The sequence below is a fragment of the Dipodomys ordii genome, unplaced genomic scaffold, assembly GCF_000151885.1.
Source record: "Dipodomys ordii isolate 6190 unplaced genomic scaffold, Dord_2.0 Scaffold30, whole genome shotgun sequence".
Classification (NCBI taxonomy): Eukaryota; Metazoa; Chordata; class Mammalia; order Rodentia; family Heteromyidae; genus Dipodomys; species Dipodomys ordii.
The window spans coordinates 8491785-8508020 of record NW_012267246.1 but is presented as its reverse complement, the minus strand read 5'-3'; the positions used below and the strand labels follow the sequence as shown (position 1 = coordinate 8508020).

At 45.2% G+C, this 16236-nt stretch overlaps 1 protein-coding gene across 1 annotated transcript in view; it reads left to right on the top strand.

The window, feature by feature from the left end:
• Positions 1 to 1463: 1463 nt before the first annotated feature.
• Golim4 (golgi integral membrane protein 4) overlaps positions 1464 to 16236 on the top strand; it is a 73387-nt gene continuing 58614 nt past the window's right edge. The window contains exon 1 of the mRNA XM_013016253.1: positions 1464 to 1688. Coding sequence (XP_012871707.1) covers positions 1502 to 1688 — 187 coding nt within the window. The 5' untranslated portion in view covers positions 1464 to 1501. The remainder of the gene's footprint in view (positions 1689 to 16236) is intronic.

Genomic DNA, 16236 nt, shown 5'->3' with positions numbered 1-16236 from the left:
AACGCATACTCATTTAAGCCTGGAAGATTTGTTTTTATGTTATTCTCTTTGCAGCCAGAGGAAATACATGAGATCATTTCTTTCCTTTCTGCCAAGAGCGAAGTGATTTCCCACCCCACGTGGAGAGCAGAGCAGTGGAGTCTAGCGTGCCTCTGTCTCTGGGTTCTCATCCTGCCAGCTGGGTGGTGCATGCATCCAGACTGGCGCCCGGGGTGCGGACAAGACAGTCCCGGGGCTTCTCCCCTGCGGGCCACCGAGGCGGCGGGCGCTGGCTGTCCCGAACATCAGGCCACAGAACCCGGGGGACAGCGCGGGGCTTGCGGCTGCCGGAGGGCATTGGTGACTGCTGTCCATCCCTCAGGGTGTCTACACCGCATTCCTGCCCACGTGAGCTCAACTGCAGGATTTCTCTCTCTCTCTTTCTCTCTCTCCACCCCCCCCTTCTTGACTAGTCTCTGCTCTATCCTTGTCTGTCCTGTCTCTCAGTGTATCCGTGTGTCTCTCTCCCTGTGCTTCTGTCTCTCTCCTGGTCTCCGCCAGTCTGTCGGTCTATGTCACCTACGTGTACGCGCGCGCGCGCGTGCACACACACACACACACACACACACACACACACACAGAGGCACACACGTGCGCACCCCTCCGCGCCCAGCTCAGGCCTGAACTCGTCGTCCCCCCCTTTTTTCGCCCCCCTCCAAGTTCCCGCCCCTCTCCTCCGCCTCCCCCACCCGCCGGGCTCCACGTGGGCGCACGGGGCGCCAGGCGGCCTCGGGGCCCCGCCGATCCCGGGCCGCCGGGGCGCCGGGAGGGCAGGCGCGGCCGCGGGGCGGGACGGACAAAGCGGGCGTCCAATGGAGCCCAGCCCTGGGCCCCGAAAGGAGGGCGCGGCTCCCCGCCCGGGCCCAATGAGCGCGGGGCGCGAGTGGGACTTCCTCCCGGAATCCCGTTGGCCGGGCGGCGGGGCCGCGGGTGACACGTAAGTTGGGTGGGAGGTGGCGGCGGCCGCGGCCGGAGCCGCCGGGTCAGTGACATCCCCGAGGAGCCGGCGGGGCAGCGGGTCCCGCAGCGCTCCAGCCTCTAGTCCGGGCCGCGCGCGCGCACGCGGAGCGGGGACCGCGCCTTTGAGGGGCGCGCGACCCCACAAAGTCGTGGAGAGAGGACCCCGCGCCAGCCGGGGGGGGCGATCGGGGCCAAAAGAGAAAAAAAGTGGGCTGGAGGCGCCCGGGCCGGCGGCGCCCCGAAGCATGCGCACGGCCCCCCGGCGGGCTCGGGGACCGGCGGAGACAGAGTCCCCCTCGCGGAAGTTCCGCCGGAGCCGCCCTGCGGCCGCCGCCTCCCCGCCGGCCCCGCTTTTGTGTCTCCGCGTCCCGCCGCGTCCCGCGGTGGCCGCCGCTGGGGCGCACGGCCGCTCGATCCGCCGCCGCGCGGGGCCGCTGCGCGCGCCCGTCCGAGCCGGAGCAGCCGCGGGGCGGCGGCCCCGGGGCGCGGGCCACGCGGGACCATGGGCAACGGGATGTGTTCGCGGAAACAGAAGCGGATCCTGCAGACTCTGCTGCTGCTCGGCCTGGCCGTCGGCGTCCTGTACGGCGCGGCGCTCTACCACGAGCTGCAGGGCCAGCTGCGCAAAGCCGAGGCGCTGGCGCTCAAGTACCAGCAGCACCAGGAGTCCCTCTCCGCCCAGCTGCAAGGTACGGGGCGGGGTGTATGTGTGTGTGGTGGGGGGAGCCCCCCGACGGTGTCCGCGGAGGCGCGGGAACACCGACGGGGCGCGCGTCGGCCAACTCTGCCCCGTGCCTCCGCCCCGGTTGGAAAAGTCGCCTTGGGGAGCTTTGGGCGCTGGGCGTGCCCATCTCTGATATTTGGGGGACCTCTGGGGGAGCTTTGGCGCTGGGCGTGCTCACCTCTTACCTTCGGGGATTTGGGGAAGAGCAGTGGTTCTGGGCGTGCTCTGGCCGTCAGCGACCGCAGAGGCAGCGATCCATCCATCCACCCACCCATCCATCCATCCATCCACCCACCCATCCATCCATCCATCCATCCATCCATCCATCCCTGAGGACCCCAAGCCCCTGGTTTCCACACAGTTTGCTTGTCCAATTAATTTTGTGAGTCGTCCAAGAAATGAGAAGAAAGAAGTTAGGCAAGAAATTGATCAGATGGTTTATCTGGGGGAAATTAAGCTATGAGCTGCCAGCTTGGGTGAATGAGCTCTGACCCATGCAGCTTAGACTAGTGCTAGATCTGTATTCGGGGAGTTTGAGGTGACTTGGAAGACGTTGGGTATTTTGGAAAAGTTCAGGCTGCTCGACTGTTTACCTTCCTGCAGGTAGGGCTTCTCTTTCTCTCCTTTTCCCTCTCTCTGTGTCTCTGTTTCTGTGTGTGTGTGTGTGTGTGTGTGTGTGGTCCCAGGGCTGGAACTCAGGGCCTGGGCACAGTTCCTAAGCTTTTTCCACTAAAGGCTAGTGCTCTTATCAGTTGAGCCACAGCTCCACTTCTGGCTGTTTGGTTATTAATTGGACATAAGAGTCTCATGGACTTTTCTTCCCCCGGCTTCCAGCGAATAATCTCAGATCTTGAACTCCTGATCTAGTTAGGATTACTGATTTGAGCCACTGGGTGCAGCTGCTGGTTACAGGCTCATTGAATGTGAATTTCGGAAACACAAAAGATGTGGTGACTGAGTGTGAAAATCACATGGTCCTGCTAAGAACGGAATCGTTATTCTATCTATCTATCTATCTATCTATCTATCTATCTATCTATCTATCTATCTATCTATCTATCTATCTATCTCTCTTTATAGATAATAGCTTTTACCTGTACTTCTAGTTTGTTTTCAACACTTACGTAGCTGTCTCTCCAACCCCCAAATAAATAACCAAGAAATACAATTGCTAACTAGGGATTAGCTACCTACTGTGTTACCTAATGGTGCAAATCTAGTGTTTCGATGACTAGGCAGAGACAAGCTGGGGAAGTGTTTGTGTCTGTGGATGTGTGTACAAATATAAAACAGATGCCTGTCCCTTACTTCAGCTCTTTTGGGTGTTTTCTAGTAGAAACAAAATTTAAGATGAGGGAATATGATACACAGCTGATTGCTTGGTCTTATTCATTCGTCCCAATTGGGAAGGATGGAAAGTATTTTTAGCTTGCTGAAGCTACATATAGCCACAGGCAAGGAAAATATGGGCTTGGTTAAAAAGGAAAACCTGTTTGGATACACATTTAGGTTAAAAACTTTTTTTAGACATGTTGAAATTTACTCCCCCCATCCCGAGTTGCTGTTGGTCGAAGAAGTAGGAAAGAGGACTTAATTAGTTAGAAGTTATCAGCAGATTTCCTGGAAATAAAAGAGCAACAGAAGTGACTGAATTTTCACAAATATGACCACAGGCACAGTGTACTCTGAGGACTTACACTTTGATGTCTTCGTTTACACTTTGATGTCTTCGTTTGGCAACCCAATAAGATACATACTTAATTTTTGCTAAGCAGTACCTAGTGCTTGTCCCAAGGAGAGGCAGTATATATTTATTACAGACAACAAAGAAAACACGCTCTGAACCACAATGGGAAAATGAATCCCAGGCACTTTGGTCTGCTTTCTTCTCAGCTTTCGATTCTGTGTCTGTTTTTTGAAAACGAAGGGTTATGTGCAGCTAGTGTCTGTACCTCGCTTGCCAGGGTTGGAACTTGCGGACAGAGGCCCTGACTCCTGAATCAGGACCTGTATTTGTTATATTCTGTTTTGAATATTAATCCCAGTGTCCTTTTTTCTTTTGGTTGGTGGTGCTATGGAATGGTAAGAGCTGTGGTATAATGTTCACACTGGTCATTTTAAATACACACCTTCTGCTTTGTAGCAGGAAATGACAATATTTCTGTCTAGTTTGAATGAGTAACCCAAAGACCATTTCTTATTCTTTGGTCATTTCCTCTTGGATCCTAGTGTTAAAATTCCTGCAGCATGAAGTTTCTACTTTTTAATGAATTCACTTTTGACTACTGTGACATTTATTTTGGATTTCACATCTCCAGGCCACTTAAGGAACATTTTCTAGTGGCAGGCTGCTTTGACTCTCCTTTACCACTGACAAATGACATGTTTGACTTAGCCCTAACTGGGTACAGCCTAAGAGATGGAGTTGAGAACTTTACATTCCGAGGAATTGTTCAGGTAGGCAGGCTCTGTGGACCCAGCTTGGATTAAGATCAGTTACCTATGAGCGTCCTTCTTGGGGGGAGAAGGACTTGAACTGAGGTCTTGCACTCTTGCTTAACTTTTTCACTCATGGCTAACACTCTGCCACTTCAGCCATGCCTCTACTTCCCACTTCTTTGCTAGTTAACTGGACAAAAGAGTCACTTGTGCGAATCTTCCTGGGCTGGCTATGAGCCTGGATTCACAGATCTCAGCCTCTCGAGAAACTACAAATACAGGCATGATCCACCAGCCTTCTTTTAAAACATGATTCTTCAAAAGGTGTAAATAGTTTGGGCCTATAATCTATAGTCTATGTTTGTCAAGAGAGCATGTTTATGTTATCACCAGTTAAAGAATACAATATTTATACTTTACATAGTCGATCGAAAGTAGGTTACTTATATCCCAACATGTATTAATGTTGTAGAGTAGTCTCCTAGACAGCTGCCGAGAGAGTGCTGATAATCACAAGGAGAGTTTAGAGACCAGGCAACACCCTACACTAAAACCCATGTCTATGTCTGTATCTATAAAATCCCTCTGTGATCTGTCTATCTGTCTGTCTGTCTGTCTGATCTATCACTTTCATCTATAGCTATCATCTTTTATATGATCTATCCTCTCTCTCTCTCTCTCTAATCTATGAGTCTAGCTCCCACACTGGCACCTTAATTATACTGAAGAGTAGGGTAGAGGTCAATGCCAGTGGTAGTTACAACCTTTGACCAACACAGTGTTTACCAGACACTGACATTTTTCTCTCTCTGTTTTCCAGTGAATCATACACCATTCTCTGTTCTGTGAGCAGGATTTCTTGGGCTGCCCTGTTCAGTCACCTAGCAAATCATCCTAACATTCGGTGTTCTGGAACCCAGGCTTCCATAGAGGCGAAGTCTCCAAAGACGATTCCTGTGTGATCCCAAGGTTGAGGCCCTTAGCATCCCATTTTTTTTGGGGGGGGGTATGGTCGTGGGGCCTGAACTCTGGGCCTGAGCACTGTCCTTCAGCTCTTCAGCTCAAGGCTAGCGCCCTACCACTTGAGCCACAGCGCCACTTCCGGCTTTTTTTCTTTTTTCTTATGTGGTGCTGAGAAATCGAACCCAGGGCCTCATGCATGCAAGGCAAGTGCTCTACACTGAGCCACCTTCCCAGCCCCCCAGCATCCCATTCTTAACACTGAGCTACTTCACCCATTTGCCTGCCTTGACAGCCCGGAAGATGTGTGCAGCCTTTATCCTCAGCAGGTGATTAAAAGCAGATTGGTTTCTGGGCTATGATTCAAACTCTACTTCTGCAATGCTTTTGTATGAAGTTGGGCCTCGTTTTCCTTATTTATAAAATGGAGATTAGAATTGATTCATTTGGTAGAACCTTGCATGAACTAAGCAAAAACAAAACCCCAAACAAACAAACCAACACAAAGCAATGCCCCAAGAACTCTCCTTAGCCTGTTCCTGGCACTTCGTTAAAGATTAGCTCTTATTAGCATCATTTCCTGTTTGAGGTAAAAGAGTTTCTTTTTTTCTTCCCAGATCTGTCCTGCATAAAATTTTGAAATAGTCAAATTTGTTTTTATAGCCAGTCATCTACTTTTATGGTTGCTAAGTGTACGTCAAGGGAAGGTAGATAAAAGTGGCACAAATCCAGTGTGCTTTACTCTGGAGGAGGGAATGTGTCGCTTGACACTTTAGATAAGGAACTAGAGGGGGTATTGGATAATTCTTGCCCAGATCCTATCAGATGAGAAGACAGGCTGGACTTCTAAGGTAGTAACCATGTGTAGTAAGATCTGGAAGAAAGATGTGACTATTTAACATGTTTAAAAGCGTTTTATATTCAGAGAAAGAACCTTTCAAAGCCCCATATGTTTCTTTCTTGTTGGTCAAGCGTTCTACCACTTGAGCCACACTACTGCTTCTGGTTTTCTGGTGGTTGCTTGGAGATAAGAGTCTCCTGGGCTTTCCTGCCCGTGCTGGCTTTGAACCTCTATCCTCAGACCTCAGCCTCATGAGTAGCTAGGATTGCGCATGAGCCACTGGCGCCCTGCTCAGCCTCTTACATTTTTATGCTGTCACATTATCTACATTAGATTATTATAACATTTTTATTTTCCTTGTGATGACCAGAAACCATTGGGAAGGATTCACATCATATTTTCCATGTTCCTATTTCACATTACATATATGATAAAGGTGTCAGCATAGAGTTTCCTGCTCCCAAGAGTAACAGTTATTATTTATTTATTTATTATGTATTATTATGTAATGGGTAGCCCAAAATACGAGCTGGTGACTGGATTACGCATGAAGCCATCACGTGGTAATTGGTTACCTCTTTGCCCACACATCCCCTAAAATCTGCTTTCAAAAGAGAGTGTCTTCCAGTTCAGGCCCAGGCTTTTCTCACGCCTTCAGGAGATCAGTGTTTTATCTCTGTGGTGGAGGTGCATACCTATGGTGAGTAAGTTAGTGTGGGTAGATATGGGCAGAAGAGGTTTTTTTTTTTTTTTAATCTTTGTTCTTTTTGCTAGCTATGTGCTTTGGGACATATTAGTTAACTTTTCTGTACCTCAGTTTCCCCATAAAGAATAACCAGGATAATCGTGCTTATTATAAACTGGCCATGAGGATCAGTAGTTAACTGGTCCACACAGGGCTAAGAGGACCTTGCACTTGGACTATTATAGATGCTCCTGTGTAGCAGATTTCAAACATATGTGGTCCTGCTGTATAGTCATTTTTCTATACAAAGTGAGAATTTGGAAATGTCAATTAGACATTGTCTATTAAATAGACAAATGCCTTGAAGTACAGCTACAGTGTAAAGGGAGACAATGTCAAGCTCTTGTTTAGAAAAATAAACTTTTATAAAAAATAAAAGTTTTGTAGTGTTTTTCATTCCTTGATAAAAAGAAGTTTTTGCTACATGTTGAAATGCTGTTTTAGTTCCTGTGCCAGCCTACTAAATGTATATGACTTGCCCAAGAATCTACAGCCCATTCACACTTTATGCCTGTGTAGTTAGCTAACGCTCTAACTGCCTGTACTGTATCAGTGATCAGTGAATCTAGAAGTTTAATGACTGAGCAGCCTGTGGTTTAGAGGGGCCGAGTCGGTTGCCAGCGCCGTGATGTCATGGAATGGTTCTGAGAAAGTGGGTTAGGTGGGTCACCTGAGGGTAAAACTTTGAATAGGAAGGAAGAGGTGTACTCCTTGGTGGTGGTCATCTGCTATCATTAAGAGGTGGCACTGATTGGCACCGGGGCTGATTTGAGGTAATGAAGATTCTACCCAAAATAACATCATGAAACTTCAAATTTCTTTTCAGATGGGTTGAGTTTTTAAAAAAATTTTTGACAAATCAACCAGAAACTCTTGGTTTGATTCACGCTAGGCTCTGTTCCCTCAAAAATACGGTTGCTCTAACCTCTCAGCTAGAACTTGTTGTTTTATGATGTGAAGTTTTCAAATTAAACATTTCCACAGTTACCATCCATTCATGCAACAGGCTTTGAGTTTTTATTTATAACACAGGGGTGATATGTTTTCTTTACAATAACGTCTACTGAAAGGACTGAAATAGAACTTTGGTGACTCCTAGTTCCTAATGGGTTTTGTGTGGGTTTGGTGAGGGGTGCTCCCTGACCAAATCTGGTAGAAACACAGAATTTATAGCTGGTACCCTGAATTCTGAGATGGTTAAGTCTGCTGCTGTGTGTGTCTCAACTAAAGAGTCTGACTTCTGGATCCAGAAAGTATTCTTCTGCCTTGCTGTACTGTCTGGAAAGAAGCAACAGCGTTGGCCCTGTTTGAACGGAAGTGGGTGCAGCTGTTTGAAACAAGTCTGTGTTCTGCTGAATAACCCATTTGTGTGCTTCATTTTGATTTGTCCATGAGTGCTTATACTGAAGACATACCTGTCAGCCATTGTCTTTACAAATAGGTCCAAAGCCTTGAGGGGCATAGCTATGAAATAAATTGCTTCTGTAGTAGAGTGACATTTGAAAAATACCACTTTAACTATCTTTCATATACAAAATGTCACAATATGATAGATAGTGCATAGAAAAATAAAACATGGCTGTCATGCTGAGGGATGGGCGTTACAGAGCATTTGAATTTGCTTTCCTTTGACAATAAGTAAATTTAAAAATGATAATCATTGTAAGGGAGTGCAGTATTCCATTTTCAAGTTCACATTTTATTCCCATTGCCTGCTTTTCATTGTAATTTTTGGTGCAGTAACAAAAACATTTTACTAATCAGGATAATTAAGCCTGGGGCATTGGCTTATGCTCATAATTCTATCTACTTGGGAGATTGAGACTGGGAGGATTGTAGTTCAAGGCCAGCCAAGGCAAAAAAAGCTCACCCATAAGTCAACCAATAAAAAGGCTGGCATGGGAGCATATATCTGTCATCCTAACTATGCAGGGGAATAAATACAAGTACAAGGCCCTATCTTCAAACCCCTGATCTGCCCAGATATTTAAGAGAGCTTTGACATTATTTATGAGTTGTGTTGACAATGGCTACCATATTAAAAGTAAATGCTACAGATTAAAATTGGACATCTGACGGCTACTTTATTACTTAGTTAATTTGAATACATATTGGTCAAGTTTTATATTAGTGAGATTTAATGTTATAAATCTTCAAATTCTGCCCTATTGTGTCAATATCCTTTTGAATAAACATGGAGGGATTTGCAGAGGGACTCTCCATTCTGTTTGGAGATTTGGATTACTAATACAAGGTAAGGAATGTTAATATCAAGCCTCATTTTCATTGGAACATGAAAAATAAACCCTCTTTACTGTAGGGTAGTATCTGCCCCAAATTCAGAAATCTTCCACATTTGACCCAGTGTCGCTTAAGTTCCTTTGGCAGAGTTCATTAAGTATAACTCTTCAAGTTGTGTTCCCATTTTCCTGTTGATCTGTGAAGTTAAAATAGCAAATTCTCCTCTCTCAGCACCATCCATGTCCACTGCTTGGTAACCAGGACACACAGGAGATAACCTAGATATTCTGGATGAAAAGAAAATATGCACTATGTTTTGAGCCAATGGTTGGTAACACATCTAAAATCCACATTGGCAAAAGATTCAGGCCTGGAAAGAGTTCTTTATGATCTTGACTCTTGGTCTGGGCTCTTGGTTTTACTCTTTGAGTCATTGGTTTTTTTTTTTGCCCCACCTATACATTTTTATTAAAAATGTAATGCTTATGTACATATGTGTATGTAATACGCTTTCCCGTAATGTTTGGTTTAAATATAATACAACTGTCTTGAGATGAGAATGGTCAGTAATAGGGTTTGAACGTTGGGCCTTACACTTTGCAATCAGTAGCGCTAACATTTGAGCCATGCACTTTGCCTTATTTGCTTTCATTATTTTTCACATTGGATCTTTGGCCTTACTAACCTGGATGGACTGTGGTCTTCCCGTTAAGACTTCCCATGTAGCTGGGGTAACAGGCAGGTGCCACTGCACTCAGCTTTTGATTGGGTACAATGGAGCTCAAGAGCTTTTTTACTCTAGAGCTAGCCTCAAACCTTGATTCTCCTGATTTGTGCATTGAGTAGCCAACAGTGTAGACATAAGCCTCTGTGTCTGTCAACTGTTTTACCCAAGGTGAGATATGTTTGCTGCTAAGTAGTTTCCTTAGCCGGCTTCTGGGTAGAATTTTGGGAATCATGTTGTTGTTCCGGTTCTTTTCGGTGCAAGCTGGCCGTGGTTCCTTTTTTTTGGGGGGGAGAAGGGAGGGTCCGGTCATGGGGCCTGAACTCTGGGCCTGGGCGCTGTCCCTCAGCTCTTCAGCTCAAGACTAGTGCTCTACCACTTGAGCCACAGCGCCACTTCTGGCTTTTTTCTTTTTGCTTATGTGAGGAATCGAACCCAGGGGCCTCATGCATGCAAGGCAAGCGCTCTACCACTGAGCCATCTTCCCAGCCCCCCGGCTGTGGGTCTCTTGTGAGACATGGCGATTTCGCCATTAGAAGAAAGTCATAACTGTTTATCTCTTAGAGTTAAGTCCTTCTACTCCTGGTGCTCATACTGAGGTAGATCAACAGATCCACAGATGTGTTCTAAGGATCTGAGATGTTCTTGGGAGCTCCTGAGAAGAACTCTAAGATGACCTTTATAATCTCTCCAAGGTCATGCCCAAGACATTGCACAAGCACTTGGCCAGGTTTTGCCTTAGACCATGTTTTCTCTGGTGTCCCAATAGTGTTGTCTTCTGCATTGTTGCTCTTACTTTTGGCATTACTTGCTGTCTAGAGCCCTCAAGCACTGGCTTTTTGTTTCATCTTCCTTCCTTCCATTTACCTCTCTCCTACAACTTACTATTAAACATTGAGAAGAAACCATGGACTTTCTTCAGCATTATTTTTCTGGGCTATTTTCTTAACTGTATCATTCAGATGATTTAGAAATTTCTTTCCATGTCACTGCAAGTGACTGCATGTTACATAGCTATACATAAAGATGGTATCATTAAACTTTGATGTGATGTAAAATCTGGTTTTCAGTAACATTTGTGTGTGTGTGTGTGTGTGTGTGCGCGCACGCGTGTGTGTACCAGTCCCAGGCCCAATGTGTATACTCAGGTCCTCATGCTTCTTTTCCTTGTTCACAGCTGGTGCTCTGCCATTTAAGCCATACCTCCAATCCAGCATTTTGCTAATTAATTGGAGGAGTCTCATGGACTGCATAGGCTGGCTTTGGTCCTGGCTTTGATCGGCCTGGCTGATCCTTTAGGTTTCAGCCTCTTGAGTAGCTAAGATTACAGGCATGAGCTACTAGCACTCAGCAATCAAACTTCTGTGTCCAGTGTCTGCCAGACTCCTTGCCCTGACTACACAAGTCCAAGGCCACTTCCTTCTGATTTTTATAGCAGCATTGCACGTCCCAAATAGGCATTTGTTATTTTAGTGCAAAACAAAATTTTCCCAAAACTGATCTGGCTTAGAGCAATAAACATGATCTCATAGCTTCTGAGGAAAGGAAGCTGGGCCTTGCTGGGTGACTCTGTGTCTTAGAACCAGCCTGGATGGAAGGAGCTGAAGTTCAGAACCCACTCAGGTCTGAGAGGATTAGCATCTGTCTAGCTCCCTTCCAGGGCCGCCTTGCATGAAAGCGGGGCCTGCTAGGTCCAGGCAGGCCGGAGAGCAAGAGAGGGTATTCCCCCAATCCCCCCCACCCCCCGCAGTGAACAGGAGGTGTCATTGAATAACTGATGTTAGAAGAGATTTCTCATCACTCTTGTCATGACATATTCATTAAAAATGAACCGTTAGGTTCAGCCTGTACTCAAAGGACAGGATTTTGAAGATGAGGAACAGAAGGTTGGTCCCATTGGGGACTTAATGAGACCACTTGTCATGTATTGTCATGGTTGGCAAAAGTCACCATTGCCAAAGTCATTCTAAGGTAACATTGATTGAGCACTTATTACACACCAGACACTTTTCTAAACAGTTTTTCTTAGATCATGTGATTTAATATTTTTGCAAAAAGGAAATCTTAGTACATACTACACTGCAATTTACCATTGCACTGGAAGTATCTTAGCAAGGAATAACAGTTGCTGTGGGAGAATTATCTGACTGGAGAAAATGAAAACTCCATGTGGTTCTCTGATGCTAAATGCACCTCACGTTTGTAGTTAAATAATTAAGTCATTTATTTATTTATTTATTTATTTATTTATTTTTGTACTGCCACTGGGCTTGAGCTCAGGGCCAGTGTACCATCCCTGAGCTTTTCACTCAAGGCTAGCACTCTACCGTATGGCTTTTTGGTGGTTAACTGGAGATAACAGTCTCTCTGACTTTTTCTGCCCAGGCTGGCTTTGAACCACAGTCCTCACATCCCAGCCTCCTGAGTATCTAGGATTATACACATGAGCTACTGGTGCTCAATTTCCTGATTATATTTTAATAATTAGAAATACTTGAGACTACTATTTCCATTTTCCATTTGACTTCCACTAAACTTTCCAAAATACATTTCATTGTTTCCTAGCCTATTGACTGTGACCCAGGTAGTGTTTGTAATCTTATCAGCTTAATATCTGACTCACCCTTCAGAGGAAATGCAGTTATAAAATTCAATGCATATTCTAGAAAATTAAGAAAATTGAGGGAAGGGGTGGGGCTGGCAAGACTGGAGAAGAATGATAAAAGGGGTGATCAAGATGCATTGTACTCACCAACTGATACATTGAATTAAAACTCTTTCCTACAGCTACTGAAAGATAAAATAATAAAAGTATATTATATATGTAAAAAACATTTCTATGGCATTAAAAAATGAATAGGGAATATGCTGTTAAGATTTGTTGGAAGCCATATTCTTTACGAGATGTCAGTAAAATTGTGTTCTTGTCCATGAGATATGTTGATGAAACTCTGTAAATTCAGAATTCTGTATGTGCAGCCATTGCTATGGGTACTGGGACTGCCAGGCTATTTGTTGGCACTCTAGGTTGCTGAAATGCTACTGGTCCTATTTGCTTGCATACTTTGTTTCCTGCATATAACCTCTTTCCTATTCTCTATTCCCAAATGCCCCACAGAAAATTCCGTACACACTCTGTAATGTATTGATAATACACAGTGACCCCCTCCCTCCCTCAAGGAGACTTGCCACCGTCTTTTCCTCATGTAATTTTCCTTTAGCTGTCTGAGTTAGGCTCCGGTCATCTGGACTCAGCTAAAGAAAGCTGTTTGTTGTTGATACTGTCCAAGGAAGCAGTAGCTACTTGTTAGCTAGCATGACGGCTTGCTAGAGGGCCCGTGGAATCTTCCATGGAGCTTGCGGGAAAAGAAACCTGAGGCTTCCAGGTAGTGAACTTTCAGTATGAGTTGAGCCTTTATGAAGAAAGTCTGCTTTGTTCTTCACCTTGGTCCCTAGCTTTGCTTAACATCACCTTCTGTTTAAAAGCAGCTAGTTACGTAAGACCACATTGAGTGTCTGTCTTGTCTGATTCAGTGTCTCCCTTGAAGGTTGTGTGTCCAAGGTGGGATCTGAGCTGTCCTTGAAGCTCCTGCAAACATATTCATCCTGCGTGTGTACCTTCGTGTACCATAGCAGCCCGGGTTTTAAAGAACTATTCAAGGCCTCAGTGAATAGGACAAATGTTAAGAACTGCTGCTTGTAGGCACATTCCTCTTTCTGAGGTCCTTCATGGAATTTGACCTTCCTTGGTCCCAGCCCTGAAGATGCGGCATTGTGCCTGAGGTGTGTATTGGGCTGTCAGTGTGGACCGCCACTTCCCCCAAAGCTCTGGCTATTTGACCACCATTCCCTGCCTTCAATTAAAAAAGCATCCTAGCCAGGCACCAGTGGTTCATGCCAAGTAATCATAGCTACTACTAAGGAAGCTATGATCTGAGCATCAAGGTTCAAAACCAGCCCAGGCAGGAATATCCATGAAACTTATCTCCAGTTCATTAGCAAAAAGCTGGAAGTGAAGTTGTGGCTCAGAGGGTAGGAATGCCAGCCCAAAGGGAGAGGATTAGGCCCTGAGTTCAAGCCTTAATACTGGCTTATACATGCAAAACCAAAAAACCTAGAGACATCCCTGGCATTTAATAAACTGAATTTCTAGAACCAACCAGGAAATGATAAACAAATCCTGGAATGACTTCAGAAAAAGTTTGCTTTTTAAGATTTCTTGCTACTGATGTCATTGGATCTACAAACCAACCCCGTGCGAAGCACGATACCACACTATTACTTTTGTACATGTAGGATAACAGAAATCACAGGGTAGGACATTGGCACTGCTGGGATTCATGTTCATATGGTTCAGTTCCTAAATCAGGGCTTTTATTAAAGTCCTCTGTTTCCAAGTCTCCCTCAGCTTGGAACTGAAGATGAAGATTTAGTATCATTGGTGGAATGGAATTTCTAGGAGACTTTAACTCCCATTTCCTGTGTGGAGAGCAGAAAATGTTTCTTTCCTATTTTTCTCTCCTTTAACCCTGCTAAAATAAGTCATGGTTAAAAATTTAAGAAAAATAAATAAAAAAGTAAATTTCTAGCTCAGAGGCCTTACCACCCTTTTCAAATCTGCCAATGAGTTAAGACTATTTACTGCCGGCTGCCCCCCCCCCCTGCAATTACCAGGCAACTCAGTGGGACTTAAAGAGTTGGTCTCCTTGGAGTCTACCTGCCAGCCTCCACCCCTCCAGCTTCGTTCACTTTGTTCACTCTGTTCATGACTACTCGACCTGGACAGGGCTGATAGTGCTGGTTCTTGGACCTCATGCGCCCTACAGGAACTAAGCGGGCTCCCTTGGAATTGGGTCTCACTGTGGAAGTCACTCTGGGGAGCCAGGCTTTTCTATCTTTTTCTCTGGTCTCCAGTATATATATATATTTGTTTGTTCATTTACTTATTTCAGTTTAGCTGCTGGCCTGCTGTCCCTTAGATTTTTTTTTTTTTTTTTGCTCAAGGCTAGCTCTCTACCACTTGAGCTACACAGTTCCACATCTGATTCTTTGGTGGTTATTTGAACATAAGAGTCTCATGGACTTTTCTGCCCAAGCTGGCTTTAAACCACACTCCTCAGATCTGAGTAACTAGGATTACAGATGTGAGCCACTGGCTCCCTGCACAGCAAGGATTAGATGCTTGGCCTCTCCCTTACCTTTGCAGGATTCCTTTGCAGAACCCTTTGCTTCCTGGGGTGTAGATAGGGTGTACGTTCCCTGTGGTGTTCTGCTAGCATTCGCCTCCCCACAAGCTGTCCAGTGTCTCTGCCTGGAGGGGGCTTTGAGGCTCCTCCACTCAACTGCCTCTCCAGCTGCGTGCTTTAGTTGCCAGATGTGGAAGTCCTACTTCTCCTAAATAAATCAGATTGGTAGAACCTGAAAGGAAGCTTGCACAGAGCCCAGGTTGCCAATAACCACCATATAGATATTTGCTTTCCTTTGGCCCATGCAGTGTGCTGAAAAATTCCACAGGAGCATCTAAGTGGGAACACTTCACACTAGTCTCTGTGGACAGAAGAAAGATGCTTAACATAAACATCTGGATTTTCAACTTTTGCTGGCAAAGCAGTAAGCTTCCACAGCAGCAGATCTGCATTCCTGTGAGGTGGTAGACCAGCTGCCCTGATGCATGCAACAGGTTTATGAGGGGTTCCTTTGGCCAAAATTCCTGTTGCTACTGCTCTTGCCATTTGTTTCAACTTGCCGTGGCCTCTTTTAATACCTGCATTTGTAATTCTGTATGTAGAATAACTTCTTCAGTTCAGAAAGTGAATCTCAGTGGTAGAATAACTTGACAGCCATGTTACTTAGTAAAGTAGCCATTGGTCACGTGACAGTAATGCTAGAAATGCTTCGAGGTCCACCCAAGGACTGAATAGTTTATGTAGAAGCCTGATGTGAACTTAAATATTCAGCGGTGTGAAATGTGTTTCTGTTAGACATAACTATGTCTTTGTGGTACTACATTTCAATTTAACTGATGTGTTATGCAGGATATTATTGGCATGTACTATAGTGCTCAAACATGGACCATGTGCTTACCTGTGGCTGTTAGCAATTATCCAGTTACAGCTGTTCCAGAGAGTATTTTCCTATGGACGGTGCTTACTTGCTGGAAGCCACAAAGTTTGTGGGTGGCAAACCTGGAATTTGTTAGCAGAATTCTGCAATGCCATATTTTTTCCATGATTAACATGTGCCTAACATCTTCTCTTTCTCAAAATCTTTTCATTGTCATATAATGTAACAGAGTCCTGAAGGAATATGTTCTTTCTTCTTTTTTAAACATAGTATAAAATATAAAAGTGAGCTGGTTGCCAGTGGCTCACACCTGTAATCCTAGTTACTCAGGAGGCTGAGATCTGAGATCTGAGGATTGCAATTTGCAGCCAGCCTGGGCAAGAAAGTTGGTCAGACTGTTATCTACAGTAAATTACTCAGAGAAAAACAGAAGTGGCACTGAAGTGGTAGAGCAATAGCCTTGAGCACAAAGAGGCTCAGGGAAAGCGCCTAGACCCTGA